This window comes from Strix uralensis, chromosome 10 (assembly GCF_047716275.1).
Source record: "Strix uralensis isolate ZFMK-TIS-50842 chromosome 10, bStrUra1, whole genome shotgun sequence".
Classification (NCBI taxonomy): domain Eukaryota; kingdom Metazoa; phylum Chordata; class Aves; order Strigiformes; family Strigidae; genus Strix; species Strix uralensis.
The window spans coordinates 16,882,902-16,897,628 of NC_133981.1; the positions used below are offsets into that span (position 1 = coordinate 16,882,902).

Consider the following 14,727-nt stretch of genomic DNA (forward strand, 5'->3'; position numbering starts at 1 on the left):
CACCAGGAACTGCAGGGTGCCTAGCAGTAGCAGGATCAAGCCCTCAATCTATAATAGATATGCATAAGAGAAAAATCATCATTGACGGTTGGAGAATTTTTAAGCCCAGTTTACTGTTGGTAACCAGGTGATAACAAGCTGTGCTAGCGAGTGTTATTGGAAGCTGTCATTTTCAGCTGTCATTCTTGCTAACAGAATGCCACATAACATGATGCAAAATATTGCACATATATCACCCACTCAGATTACACCTGCTAGCAAGATACGCCTACACAGTTAATTTTACTGCTCACACAGTGACCAAATGGAAATCAGAATTTTGTGCAGTTTCTAATATTTGTGAGTTTGGTTTTATTTATGTTTTCTATAGAACTCGTTCAGTCTGCGTATCATCAACAGATTTCTAAGTAAAGAGCAACCCACAAACCCATGCACCTCTAGTTAAAATGGTCTCCTTAGATTCTTTGGACATTTTTATTTCAATCTGGTATATCCCTAATGTTTTCACTATTTGCAATTAAAACAAAATCTTTTAAAAATTTTAGCTAGCAACAGCTAAATCTACGTCAGCTTAATCCAGGGGTAAAATTGAAACATATAGTCATTCCTCTTGTCCTTAGCAAGTAATTCCAGCTTGACAATGGGAAATTTGTTGATCTACACATCAAAAGAATCCAGATCTATAATTTAATTATATAAATGTCAGTTAAGAGTGATTCCAGAGCCAGTTGAATATCAGACTTTGATTATATTTCACTAGGTCAATAAATATTTGCTTCTCTGTCTAATCCCAGTACCATTTGTAATAAAACAAAAACTAAAATCTGTGTATTTGTAAATATCTTCTACATCAGGAATTCATTATAGAGAAATAAGTAACTCGTGTGCAGTTTTGAATTTTTTGAATTTTTAATTTTCTTGTGCCTTATGTTTTGTCTGATCATGACAATATTCAGCATCCTATTTTAATAGTTTTATTTTTTGTGCTGTAAATGAAGACTACAAAGATTTCTTAAATTGCATCAGCTCAATTAGCTCATTAATTCTTAGAGGAAAAAAATGTTTAATACTGAGGCACTCAGCTTAAATTGTTTCTCTATCTTTTGTAACAATCACATTCTAAATACAGTAACTGCCCAAAGTTTTTACTTTTTTTTTTTTTTTAATTAGTGACAGTTGGAGGAATTATCAGGTACTGAAATGTGGGCATACTTTTGTCTTGAAAGATGTTAAATGTGGTTTTTTTTCCTAACGAATCATGGCAAACCTTCCCTTTTCTTTCAGGAGGGATAAAAATAACTGTCATCATCACAAACACAAATCATATAAAGCACATACTAATTCTATATTCACACAGTCTCTTTGAGAAAATTAGGAACAGTTGGAGGGCAAAACCCAAAGAGTTGATAAACCTACACTATGTGAAACAATACATTAGCCTATATGTAGCAATACATTATTGTTAGACTCTTTGGTATTGAAGGTTTGCACGTTTATAGCCTATTTTGTATCTCTGATAAAACAGTGGAAGCAGAGATTCATATTTTGCCAATTTTTTTTTGTCTTTCAACCCTAAAAGAATGCCAGTTTATAATCTTAATTATATTTAACAGTGACATTGTTTAAAAAAAATCTCCATATTTTTATATTCTAGTAGCACAGATTTTATCTGAGACTACACTCTGGTGTTACATTTTTGAGCAATAGCATAATTCACCTTGATTTGCAACAAATGACCACATAAAATTAAGTGTTCATTCAGTGGGTAATACTACATCCTTAATTGCATCCAACACTCCACAACAGATGTGCTATCAGTAAATAGTCCCACTTGGCCAGACAAACTTAAAGAAATCCAAGATGTGAGCTGCCGTGAGCAACATAACATATAGTTCCAATAAGATACATCTTGAGATAGGCTCATCCATTTTTAACAGCTTGTTAATTAATAGTGATGCTTACTAGTAACCAGTTTTCTTCTTTCATAAGTATTTTCCAACTTTTGAACTGTTAGAACTGTATTTGTTGTAAGGTCCTAATTGCTGCAAAGACTTACTGCTGAGTACCAAGTAGTACAGAATATTCTCACTGATTTTCAGCACCTATGGTAGGTAGGTTCTGTTACAGACTTCTCAAATAACCTTGGACAAATCATTCACATCAGATATTTAGGTCCTTAAAGACTCACAAAAGAACGTACTATCCTTGGACTGGAATGGGGTTAGGCAGGGAAAACTCTACCTGTATATTTATGTGACTCTATTCCTTTAAAAACCTCTGTATTTCTTCCTCTTCTCATTTGTAAAATGATGACTAAATATACCTTCAGTTTACCAGTCTGTGTCCAGCTGTCTGTTTACGTTGCAAGATTGTGGAGATTACATACCTGCTGCTAGAGCAGCATTTAAAGGTGGGGACTTAGACAGTTAGGTTTTTTAATACCTTTTGTTGCTTCTACAGAGACAATGTCAGGCTCACAGCTCTTGTGATTTGTTGTTTCTGAATGGTTAACAAATGGTTTTCAATCCCCACGGCAAGTGATGACAGTTGAGAGCTTGCTTTGTTCTAATTTATGTTAATATTATAAAATATTTTGCAGAAATACTATAAAAAAAAAAAAGAGCTCTTAAGCTTAACCAGAAAAGACATACTTAAAAACTTGCATGAAAAAATGCTAGTCCAAAGGACATAAATGTAATATTACATTTATCCAAATGGAATAGGCAAAAAAAAATCCAAATAAGCAACGAATAAATTTGTTTCTAAAATGTCTTTTTAGCCTGAGGAGTCCAGTAAGATACCGTGACTGGAAAAAGTAGGCAGCTGAGCCCGTCTCCTGAAAAACACGCCAAGATTTCCTGCTGATGACATTGTAAAACAGCTTATTTCTCACTTGAACATTGAAGCTTGTTTAAAAGTAAAGAAAGCTCAGCAATTTATGAACTTACCCAGTATAACACATCAGTCCATCCTTCCATGGTTATACACTGGAACACAGTCAACATTGCAAATGCAAAATTATCGAAGTTGGTTATGCCTCCGTTTGGTCCAACCCATCCACCCTTACATTCAGTGCCATTCATGACACACTGACGTCCGTTCCCTGAGAATGCACAAGGTGCTGGATCTTCTTCAACTAGTATATCTGAAAATTGACAAAAAAAATCAGAACTTTCAGTTCTCAAAATTTTGTGAGTTAACTCTTCGCATGAATAAATACCAACCCTGTTGGAAGGGAAATCCAGGTATCAACCTGAGAACTGCTGAAAGGCAAGGGGAGATTCAAAGCTTTGAGTTTCTCTCACATAATCAAAACTGAATGTATAAAAGAGCTCGAGTAATTAAGCAGTGAAGAGAAGCATGTAATAATACAACATACCTTTTTAGAATCTCCTCATGCTAATTTTTTTTTTTTTCTCTTCATCACTGTTTCTTCACTTCATGCCATTTCATACTAACATATGGATCACCAAGGAAAGGAGGTCTGGACTAATTCTTACATATAGTCTACTTCATTACTTAGCTGATAGAAATGTAGCCTTAGCCATCAGATGAGACCTCTCCCTCATGATGTTTCACTCCTTCAAAATTCTCCCACAACAAGCACTTTCATCATTACACCTAGATGGAGGACCACTGTTTTGTTTCTTTACTTATTTCAGAACTGCACTTCTTGCCACACTGCAACAATCTTGAAGGAGAGACACTGCCAGATTGTGAACTCAGGAAAGCATATCTTCCCTGGAATAGGAACTAGCTTGCTTTTCAGTAATCAGAGATTAGAAAAACACTACTGAGTGACTATTCCCTTGTGGATAGTCACCCTTACTGTTTTCACTACTGACATTTCAGTTATATATTTCAGAAATTAAAACCTATTCAGAGCATGTTCTAGTCTCTAATTGGTTTGCATTTTTTTTGCTTTTTAAATTTAATGCACTCTTCCTAAAATTATGAACCACAGTGAAAACTGGGGTTACAACAGTTTTAGTGCTTTGTCCCCTGTTCTACTTCAAACTGAAATCCCACAGACTTGAAAGAAAACAGAATTAATCCCTTATTTTAGTCAAGAGTTCAGGCTTACCTGAATCAATAAGAAAACAAGATTTGTGCATTTTTCCAATAAAAAGTTCCAATCCTATAATAGCATAGATTATGATTACAAACAATACCAAAAGGGCAATATGGAGGAGGGGGACCATGGCTTTTATAATGGAGTTCAGGACAACTTGTAAACCTAAAAGAAAAAAAGAAGATACAAGATATGAACCAGACTTCTATGCTTTTCCTTACCAAATTTTCTATAATTACACATTATTAGAAATTAATAATACAGGGATGCAGAGTGAATCAGTTTTAAAAAAAATTTCTACTGCTTAGAACCACAAAATGTTCCTGTAACAAAATACTTCATAAGAATCTAAAACTTTTTTGTCAAAGTCTAATTATTTCCTCTGTTAATAAAGGTTGTCACAAGAATTTACGGTTTAGAATGAAAGGGCATGTAGTCAGTGTGTGGCTGTAGGTCATTTTATATGACCTTTAAAAAGTTCTGTGCTACAACCACAACTTTGTGGCAAGTCCTGAGAAAATGTACACTCAGCCAGTTGCAGAACTGTATTTTTGGTCCAGAGAGATAAATGGAGTATAGTTACCTGAGAAAACACATTTTTACTCTGAACAAACTATTTCATCGTGTATCCCTCACATCACTTTTAGAACTACCCCATTTTTCTTCTCTTTTCTCCTTAAATGCTTAGCCAACCAAAAGAGGTAAATCCCAGACTAATGAAGCTTCCATAGTACCAATGAAAATATGCCTCTTTTATTTTAATAGGCTTCCTTTCTGACATTTCATAAGACTGCTTCTTTCTTCACCAAAGTTCTTTTGCTAAATATATACAATCATGATCATCTCCATGTAACAGACTATGATATAATATATAAACACAGCATTAGGATTCTTCTTTTGAATGTCCTGGAAAGAGCTGAATTGTAAGCCATGAACATCTTATTCAGCCCAAATAGCTTCAGTAATTAATAACATATTAAAATAGGAAAGATTATCAGAAAATTCAATTGCTTTCTTTAAATAATACTGTTCCACTTTTTAAGTTTCCTAATTTATCTGTTAGCTCTACTGAGATAAACAGAAGGCATTCATGTGCATTGGAGGGGGCAGGAAATATGAAATGTGTAATGTGCTTTGGCATACGCTTACCAACATATAAACTATTTTAGGACCACCTACACTTTCAGATCTGCAGGGTTTTGGAATAAAAAAATCTGAATTTTCTCATGTATTTGCATTTTAACATGTAATTTACTTTTACATAAAGCTTCTAAAAAGGAAGTGTATTCCCCTGTCTGCTTATTGAACTGTGTAAGAAGATCATACACTGAATGAATTCACAATCCTTTGTTCAGCTTGAAGTAGGGTATCATTCATCTTGAAACTCACTTTTTATACATGACCAGATAACAAAAAATCAACTTTATATTATCTCATTTCTGTCAGTGCTAGAACAAGATAGTTAAATAATCAGATCAGTTACAGTATTCATTCCAATGGAATTAAATAGAAAAGAGCTTACTGGGCACTCCTGATACAAGCCGGAGAGGTCGCAATACACGAAAGGCTCTTAGGGCTTTGACATCAAAGCCACCAGGTTTGCCACCTGAGTGGCTGCCACCTTCTGTTTCTTTGGTTAATTGTTCCAATATTACACTAAATAATCTAGAAAATGAGATGAAGGATAAGGTCATCAACATCCATTTACCATGCAATCAAAGGTATTAGGAAATTACTTGAACTGCAGATAATTCTGAAAAGCTGTTCAGCTGTCAAAATGAGAGGTATGTTTACACATTAAATCATGACAGGAAGAGTTATGAGTGCAAGAGTTTCTAATCCCTCCAGAGAGCGATGATCACCCAGTATCCAATAAATTAGCATTCTGCTTGTATACACAATCTGCTATTTTTAAATAAATGAAGTTACTTTGCCACTTCTTTGTTCAAACATTTTAACCATAAGGTTTGGAGAATTAGTCTTCTCTTTAGAACATGAAATAGATAATCACTAGAAACCATCTGTTTTAATTTTGGTAGAATATATGAACTTCCAAGTGACACCACAGTTCAATATTCTTAACACAGTCAGCAAAAACTGAATATATTAAGAATAATTAGAGTCCAACATTTAATAACACCAAAAAGATTTGTTTCTTACACATAATATCTTTGAGGATAAAAATATTCCCAGATGACTCATTTATTATATTGTATTTCTTCACTGCAGAAATGAGCTAGTCATTCATTAGAACAGTTTGGAAGACAAGAGTTTTATTTTCCTTCCCACTTCTAGCAGCAATTCACAGCAATGCAAGTGGTTGAAGTGCAAAGTATTCTTAGGTTTATTTTAGTTTGGACCTGCATTTCAGATGCGTGGTTTTCTAGACTGTGGCTAGACCACGCAAACCATATTATCCTTTGCACAGGGTCTGTAGTTCAGTAGTTGCAAAACTGAACTTCTCCTGAAAGGATTATCAAGTCAATAGTTTTGTAATCCCGAAAAATGTTTCACACTTGTAAAGGACTCCTGAAATGTGCAGGTTTTTGGTATTGTCAAGAGAAGTTTTCACAACTCTGGTTCACAACTCTGTCAATGCTGGAGAGTTGCTAGAAATCATGTTATGTTTAATAGGTTGCCCAAACTAGAATATTGAAGACTTTTTCTTCCCCCAGTAAGCAATTCGCCTGTATCAGTCAATACTCATCTCCATTCCGCTTCATTCTACTCCAGAATGAAAGCCAGTCACAAAGACTACATATCTTAGAATGAACACCACCAACCTACATACTGCTATAACTACAGAAATCCAAACATTTAATATTTCAGGTCCTGATTTAGCCCTATAATTTATTAGAAGCATAATTCCAAGCAAATGAGCCACCTCAATGATTTCAGAGTGACTATTCATGCTCTGAAGGCAGGCATGATTAAACAGACTTCTGAATCAGGTCCCAAATTAATGAGAAACTGCTTTCTGTCTGTCGGTTCATACATCATTCAGAAAATTAAAGGGCTACAGGCATAGGAAGGTGCTTTCTCTACCAGGACCTCATTCTTTCACAGAAATCAATGGAAATTATGTGGCATAGCATGCAGGCAAGTAGTAGACTGCTCTGAAAGTAATTCATACTCTGACTAGTTTCAGAGAGAAGTGACAAAGACAGGAGAAAACAACACATTCACAGCTATGTCTACAGCTCTGTCATTTTATGTCTATTCTATAAAGCCATTAAGGTTTAAAACCATTGATCTCCTTTATTAAAATTGACAATTTCTTGTACAGTTTACCAAAATTTAAATGCCAAATTTGATGTTGTAAAAAGAAGTCTCTATACATGCTTCCCTTTTACTACTATAGACTTCTTTTGGTATCATTAATATTTATGCATTTGGACTGCTACAGTTTCTGCTGAGAAAGCACATGAAGCAAATTTCATCTAATACATTCAGTATAAGACATCATGGCAGCTCTTTCAAAACTATTAAAACACCTAATGAAATTTCACAATGAAACCAGTCAAATAGAATCAGATCCAGAAGTGATTCCATATCCACCTCAGGTTATATGTGGAAATTAATTTTTCACTGGGCTTTTAAGTATTAATTAAATAAATGGACTCATGCTTGCTTACTTGCTTATGTGGGTTGTGTACTTCTTAAAAGAAGAAACAGAAACTGCTCACAGCTGTCTCAGTGCCTGACACGTTATGAAAGGTCCACCTTGTCTTCCAGGTAGACTGATGACAACCTACACAATAGTTTATATCCCAAAACTTTTGGGTTTGAGCTAGGATTTAAATCTTAGTGTGGTCCTTTAGGTATTTGATAAGATGCAGTCCTTTTTTCTTCATATTTTCCACAGATGCAGTGTGAGCATTTGACCTAACTAGAGTTAGCCTCTAATAATGAGTGCTTTATGAGTTAATGGAAAATTTTTTAGTTATCATGTATTTAGGACACAGCCAAAGATAGAGGTCATGTTAATTAGACTGCTTCAGGGTTACCGTAACTCCATGGTCACTTGACAAAAGGGAAGAGGTCTAATTCAAGTGACTGCCTGGCAAGAGAATAGAGCTCTTATGTGTGATAGTCTCCACACCTGCCCACCAAGCTTCCCCTTCAGGCACAGAGGCCAATCTGTTGAGAATGACCTGACCTGATGAAGGATCTATTTATACACAAATTTTAGTCCTCGATTAAAACTGCCTGAATGCCAAGCAACTGGCCCAAATACAATTGTAACATTTACTAGCTCAGAATCAAAGAGTCATAAATCAGGCATTCATACATTCATAATACTTACCCAAATTTAACAATGCTTTACCACAAATTCCTTTACTTTGCATCCTTTTCTTTTCCCTTAATGTAATGACGTGACTTAAGAGCAGCACGCACTGTAATTTCTGTGCCTTTTCAATTACAGGCAATCCCTGATATATTTTGAACTTAAAAATTAAATTAGAATTGCACACTGCATGCCAAGGTCTTTGCAAGCCAGCCACAACATACAAAGTTATATGTGGATAATGTTCTCCATGCTCTGTATAACAAATATTTTCAGTAAACAAAATGTACAGTACTGGAAATTCCTTTTTTCAATATAATTTCCACAATATTTAGGGAATTGGGGAATATATGTCTCGAGATTAATTCCCTAGATGGCTGAAGACAGGATCTTCTAATGAAGTGGCACAACCATTGACACGAAATTGCTGACACAAAATGTTATTTATCATAAGCAGGTGGATAATGTGAATGTGGGACGTTCCACTCTTCTGTAAGAACCTGCATAAGGTCCAAGCCTCCCTCTCTGAGGGGAACAAACTCTCCAGGGTTTCCTGGTACAGCAAGGCATACAGGGTAAAAAAAAAAAAAAAAAAAAAGGCATTTTTAGCATACATTCTCCCCCAGGCAAGACAGAGTCACATATATCTGGGGCCTGATGTGAAGCACCCCGAAGGAAAATCTGATTTTCCTCAGCTTTCAGGAAGGTCAAGGAATCACTCAGTTAACTCTTTCTCCCCGACCACTCTTCTCCACTTCAAAACACGTCTTCTCCCAGGGGTCTTTGTAGAATAGATCAACTCCACATAACCGCAGTATAGGGATAAATGAATAAATGAAATAACAATGTATGGACATAAACAGATCAATCTTTATTACATGGAAAGATATCAGGAGTTCATCTTGGAAAAATCAGATGGAAAAGATTCTGCAAAACAACAACCAAGGAAAATTTTTGGCAGAACTCAGAATTCCCTGGGAACTTTTACTACAAAGCTGATTGTGCGACACAGCCTGCAGCCACAGGTAGCATTGAAAACTTTTAGGACTTTGTGTAATTTTTCATTCATATCAGTTCATTCTTATACTCCAAAGGAACAGAAATCAAGTGTAGGCCATTACTCACAGCCAAACAGACCTGCACCTGACCTCACTGTAAAGAAGATTTTAAATCTTTGTATAATAAAGGATAAGTTACTTACCCTACTACTACTATTACAAAATCCAATAAATTCCATCCATTTCTAACATACGCATTGGGGTGTAATAATAATCCATATGCTATAATCTTCAAAAATGTTTCAACTGTAAAAATTATCAGGAAGGCATATTCTACTTTTTCCTGTAAAAGACAAAAAAAGCACAATGAAAGGTAACATAATTTAACAGCTCTTTTACTAGTTAGAATTTGCAGTAAGTGGGTAAGTTGCATTGATCGGGACTAAGGAGATACAATACCTCATGGCAGTTTATTTTACAGGTTTTAATTGCATAGCACTTAATGACAGCTGTACTGGCAAGGTTATAATTACATAATTGCAAGAGACTTTCCTGTTTTCACATTCTGTGAGAGAAAAAGGCTCTTGTTTCTGCAAACGTGGAAGTACACTTTACCTTTGCTTAAGCAAAAAGTCCCATCCAGGTCAACAGGATTCTTAGCAATCATTAAAAGCAGAAAATGCTTTTTTTCCAGGGCCCTGGAAATATCCTTAAAAGGTATACAGTGGTACACTTACTTTGACTATTCATTATATCAGCCTTTATTTAATTAGTTCTACCTAATAAGGGAGTTTGAGACACTGTTATCCCATACTAAGAAGATTCAAAAGTTTATAAGCTATTTAACAGGGTCTTCCTTTAATTTCACACTGTCTGGCAACTTTTTCATCTTGATGTGGAAGTTTACATTGACTTATTCTTCCTTCCACATCACCAGGATTTCTTTAAATTACCCTAATATTCTTGAAGAAATTTTAAGTTAGCGTATTACCACCTTGCTTCACCGAAGCTCCAACTTCAGATTTGTTTCAGTGCTTTTTTAAACATTATTAGTTTCTTCACTTTACCAAAATTCTTATTTTAAACAGAGATATACATTGAATCTCCTTTCCTAGCTAATTGGATAATATTTTCTGTGGCTTCTTTCTATAGTAATAGCATATTTGATTGGGATAAATTGTAGAAGTCACTGCTATCAAAACAGTCAGTTAACATATTTGCTCTTTTTACCTTCAGAAAACATTATTTCATCACTTTGTATAATACTTTGCTTAGTTATCTGTTGCTATGCAAATATTAGAACCAAGAATAAAAGACACAAAGAGAATGATTCATTTTTTTAAACTTGTTCAGGAACATATGATGTTGCTCACTTACCACACACAATGTTAATTATATGGACTATAACTGCTCAGTAAGGATTATAATGTTCTACTATCACATACTCAAATATAGTACAGACATTACACATGAGACTATGTATTTGCTATTTGTTACACAGCGTGGCACCTTCACATACAACCAAATGAAAAACAAACCTTAACTGATGGCAATTTAAACAAATATCTTTATATTCTCACATGTACAGTCTTTAATTTGGGAAGCTACATTTTTTTCCCCTTGTGAAAAGGCCATTTAGAGTTGGTTATGTACAGGACGTGATATATCCATTTATAAATCTGACACTGGTGACTCAGTAAATGTAGAGGCTTATCAACAAAGTACATACTCCTTTTCATGTATTCATGTCCAACAAGACACTGTGGGATCACTAGGAGAGGTAAGGCTTTCTCTTAGTGCAAAGCAAGGATTACTGGATCTCATCTCCTGCCCAGCTCAGTCCCATACTCCTGCCTTTTCTCCTCTGCTTTGAGTACACTTCCTAAACACTGTAGACCCTCACCCAAGGCAGCTTCTCCTCAGTGGTGTTACATTTTGCATGACATCTTCTGGACCAGTGAAACTGATGGACATTCTTCTCCTCATACTTCCTAATACTAATTTTGAAATTGTCCCTTCCACTTACTTGTTAAATTTGTCACCAATAAATCGGAACAATTACTGGATAACAAGAGTGAAGTGGCCTCAGAAGAAATGTGAATAGTTTGTGCTCTCTAGCCATCAGATTTTTTTTGGCTAAAGAGCACCGCAGAGGTTACAATAATAGGAATTATCAGCATTCCCAAGAAACATACTGCAAAAATGCTTAAATTCAAGTGAATCCTGCCATGTACACATTTCACAATAACAGTTATATGCAGGGAGACAGAAATAGCTAAGTCTGCAGCTTGGATATAGAAAGATAAATAATGTAAGACAACATAAGGAAGACAAAAATATTATGGTTGGCATTTGCTATGGGCAAAATATATATCAAAATTATAGTAGTAAAAGAAAAAATGAGACAAAAGAGACAGGAAGTTTCATATATGCAAAATTTCAACAGCTTCTTTATGTAAAGGGAACATAGGACGCAGGACTGGATGGGACCCTCTAGGCCAAGATGACCTGTCCAGAGTCCTTTTATTACAGGCAAACATGTAATTTCATTTCACCCATCAACCTACCAGATTCCATCCTAAAAAGCATCTTTGCCCTTCACTGCTCCCCTTCAAAGAACATTCTAATGCTCTTCTGTTATTTGGGCTAGTCACCAGTCCTAGTCCCAAGTGTAACTTGTTTAACAGTCACATACCCTTGCAGTTCATTTTAATGTGACAGTTCAAATTAACAACTCTACCCTATCGCTTAACATCCATCTTTTAAAATAATATTGGTCTTGTTCCTGTTTATTTTATTTCTCTTTTGTGAAAGCAGGACTGTTTCTTACTTCCTAAAAAGTACAGCAAACATTCTATTAAAACAACATGGGATGCAAGACAAGCTCGTTTTTTAAACCCAGTGGTAGGGTTAACATCAGTGTGTGTCACTTTGCAGATGGACCATAAGAAACCTTGACAGCTGGACCAACAGAAGCCACATGAATCTCAGCAAGGAAAACTGTGTAGTTCTGCACCTCAGGTTAAATAACCCCACACTAATATGGGCTAAGAAAGGACCTGAAAGTCACAGTGGGCACCACATTAAATATGTGCTCATTGTAAATGAGACAAATTACATATTAAGCTGTATTAGGAACAGCATGGTGAGCAGATAGAGGGAAATTATTATCCACTCCTACTCAGTGCTGTGAGGCTGCAATAACACTACAGTTTTGGGTGTCTTAGTTCAAAAAAGGTGTTGAGAAAGTGCAGACTCCAATGAAGGAAAGCTCTCCTCTATAGCAAGGAGGATTTCCTCTCCAAAGAGGAGACTAAGAGAAGGTCTAACAGTAGACTACAACTACTTGAAGGGGGTTAAAAAGACTATAAAGCCAAATGCTAAGTAGCAGCACATGGTAAAATAAGGAGAAAGAGCCACAAGCTGTAGGTTTAGAGGATGTTAAGAAAAACTTCTTTATCAGAAGAGCAGTGCAGAATGTGAACATGCAGCTTCAGATTAGGAACTTTAGAAGATGCGGCTAGGTAAAGGTAGAGCCGACCTGATCTAGTGCTGGCAACAGTCCTGCTAGGAGCTGAAGGACTAGGTAACCTCCAGAGATCTCTCCCAGTTAATAACCTCCAGAGCTCTTTCCCAGTTAACAGTTCTGTAATTTTTCTTATTCTGATATGATTCTGATAATTCTTACGTGATCGTAAGGAAAAGTACAGATATGTTCAGGGCATGTACAACTACCTACACCCACTACACATTTAACATGTAAAAGGCCCAGCATGCTACATAACGGTGAACACTGGGAAAGTTTTCCTTCCTCACTGTAGAAGAATGGAAATGTTTCCTTCCATCCTTGTTCTCTGTTGTAAAGCATATATATACACCTGGTTCCAGAATTTGCCCCTAGAAACATAATGGATACAAGACAGAATCAGGGACGACGCTATTAATGGAGCCAATTGCACAAGGGAAAGATGCTTCGTAACAACAGCCACTGGGCAATCCAAAAGCCACAATTTCTTGAAAACCTTGAGAAAAGGAACACAGATGTGTCTATACATCTACAACTGAAGAGACCTATTGTTTTCCAGTGTTTCATTTTTACCTCCCTTCCTCACTGTTCCTTCCTTTTTCTTCCATGCTCTCACACTTTTTTTTTTTTTAATTTTAAATTGCAACTTGTGTCTTCCACAGAGGCCAGATGAATGATTTGGCCCAGTAGTTAACAATATTCAAAGTACAGGCTGTGCTTTCTTTACAGACTGGGTTTTTTTAATAAGTAGGCAGCCAACAGATGTTCTAACACAAATTGCAAAGTTAACAACCTGTTCACCCTCGGGAAGGTACTGGCAGTCCCTTCTCACACTTCTGTAATTCCTTGACCATCACTATGGACATCAATTTTTGCCTCTGCAACTGAGATACATCTGTAGGCCATACATCACCTATCATGTCCAGAGCTTAAGCAACCATTACTGAAGAATAAATAAAATTTAATCTATCATACCATTTTCAGTATTACTGGAAGAGTTGCAGAGGTAGGTTTGCTGTGTAAAAATAAATCTAAAACATTAAGAGATAATTAAAAATACAGACTGCAGTTCTAACAATTTATGATGCACACATTTATCTGCTTTATTTTCTCTTATAGTGGAAAAAACTATCCCTGCACATCTTACTTGTTCAAATTAGTTGAGATCTTTAAGTGAATACTTTTTTTCATTAAAAATGGAAGTAGGAACACTAAGAAATAAGACAACCAAACAAAAAAGGAAATACGTAAGACTGAGTGACTGTCTGAAAAACAAAATCTGTATTAAAAGAAACTGATAAAACAATTTTGGTTCTAAAAAATTGCACAGATTGAATTAGAAATTGTACATAATTTCTAATATCTATTACTGCACTTAGTTCTATACTGCATCACAAAAGCAGCAGTGAAAAAACCTGACAGCTGTAAATCTAAAGAAGATATGAAGCACAAAAATATGTCTGTGTTGCTAAGGATCTAATCCTATGGCTGTAGAGATTAATAGTAGCTTGGTTCACTGATTTGATACCACGCAGAGCTAGGTCATCTCTCTTTACAGGCGGCTGATTCCTGCAAGGCTGTCTTAACGCTGTTGCTAATGTTGTTCAAAATCTTCAAGTCTCAGCAATCTTCTTCTGAATATATGATGCAACAACAGGACTGATAAGGTATACTGCCTTTCTGATAGAGACCAATCAGCTCCGCTTTGATATTGGTCATGGAGTACAAAACAAAGGCTACCCTTACCAACTGAGTTTCAGTGAAGTCATTAGAACTACTTTTTCTCAGGAAAAAAATTAATTTACTTTCTTAAGTAAATCAGCTTAGCAGAAACCCTGTTGCT

The 14,727-nt window shown here is 35.7% G+C and overlaps 1 protein-coding gene across 6 annotated transcripts in view; it reads right to left on the reverse strand.

Moving 5' to 3' along the window:
• CACNA1D (calcium voltage-gated channel subunit alpha1 D) overlaps positions 1-14,727 on the reverse strand; it is a 198,837-nt gene that overhangs the window by 118,715 nt on the left and 65,395 nt on the right. For all 6 annotated transcript variants that reach the window (XM_074879365.1, XM_074879369.1, XM_074879370.1 and 3 more), the window contains exons 4-7: positions 9,562-9,701; positions 5,595-5,737; positions 4,085-4,237; positions 2,949-3,145 (exon numbers count right to left, since the gene is read on the reverse strand). In XM_074879365.1, coding sequence (XP_074735466.1) covers positions 2,949-3,145; positions 4,085-4,237; positions 5,595-5,737; positions 9,562-9,701 — 633 coding nt within the window. The remainder of the gene's footprint in view (positions 1-2,948; positions 3,146-4,084; positions 4,238-5,594; positions 5,738-9,561; positions 9,702-14,727) is intronic.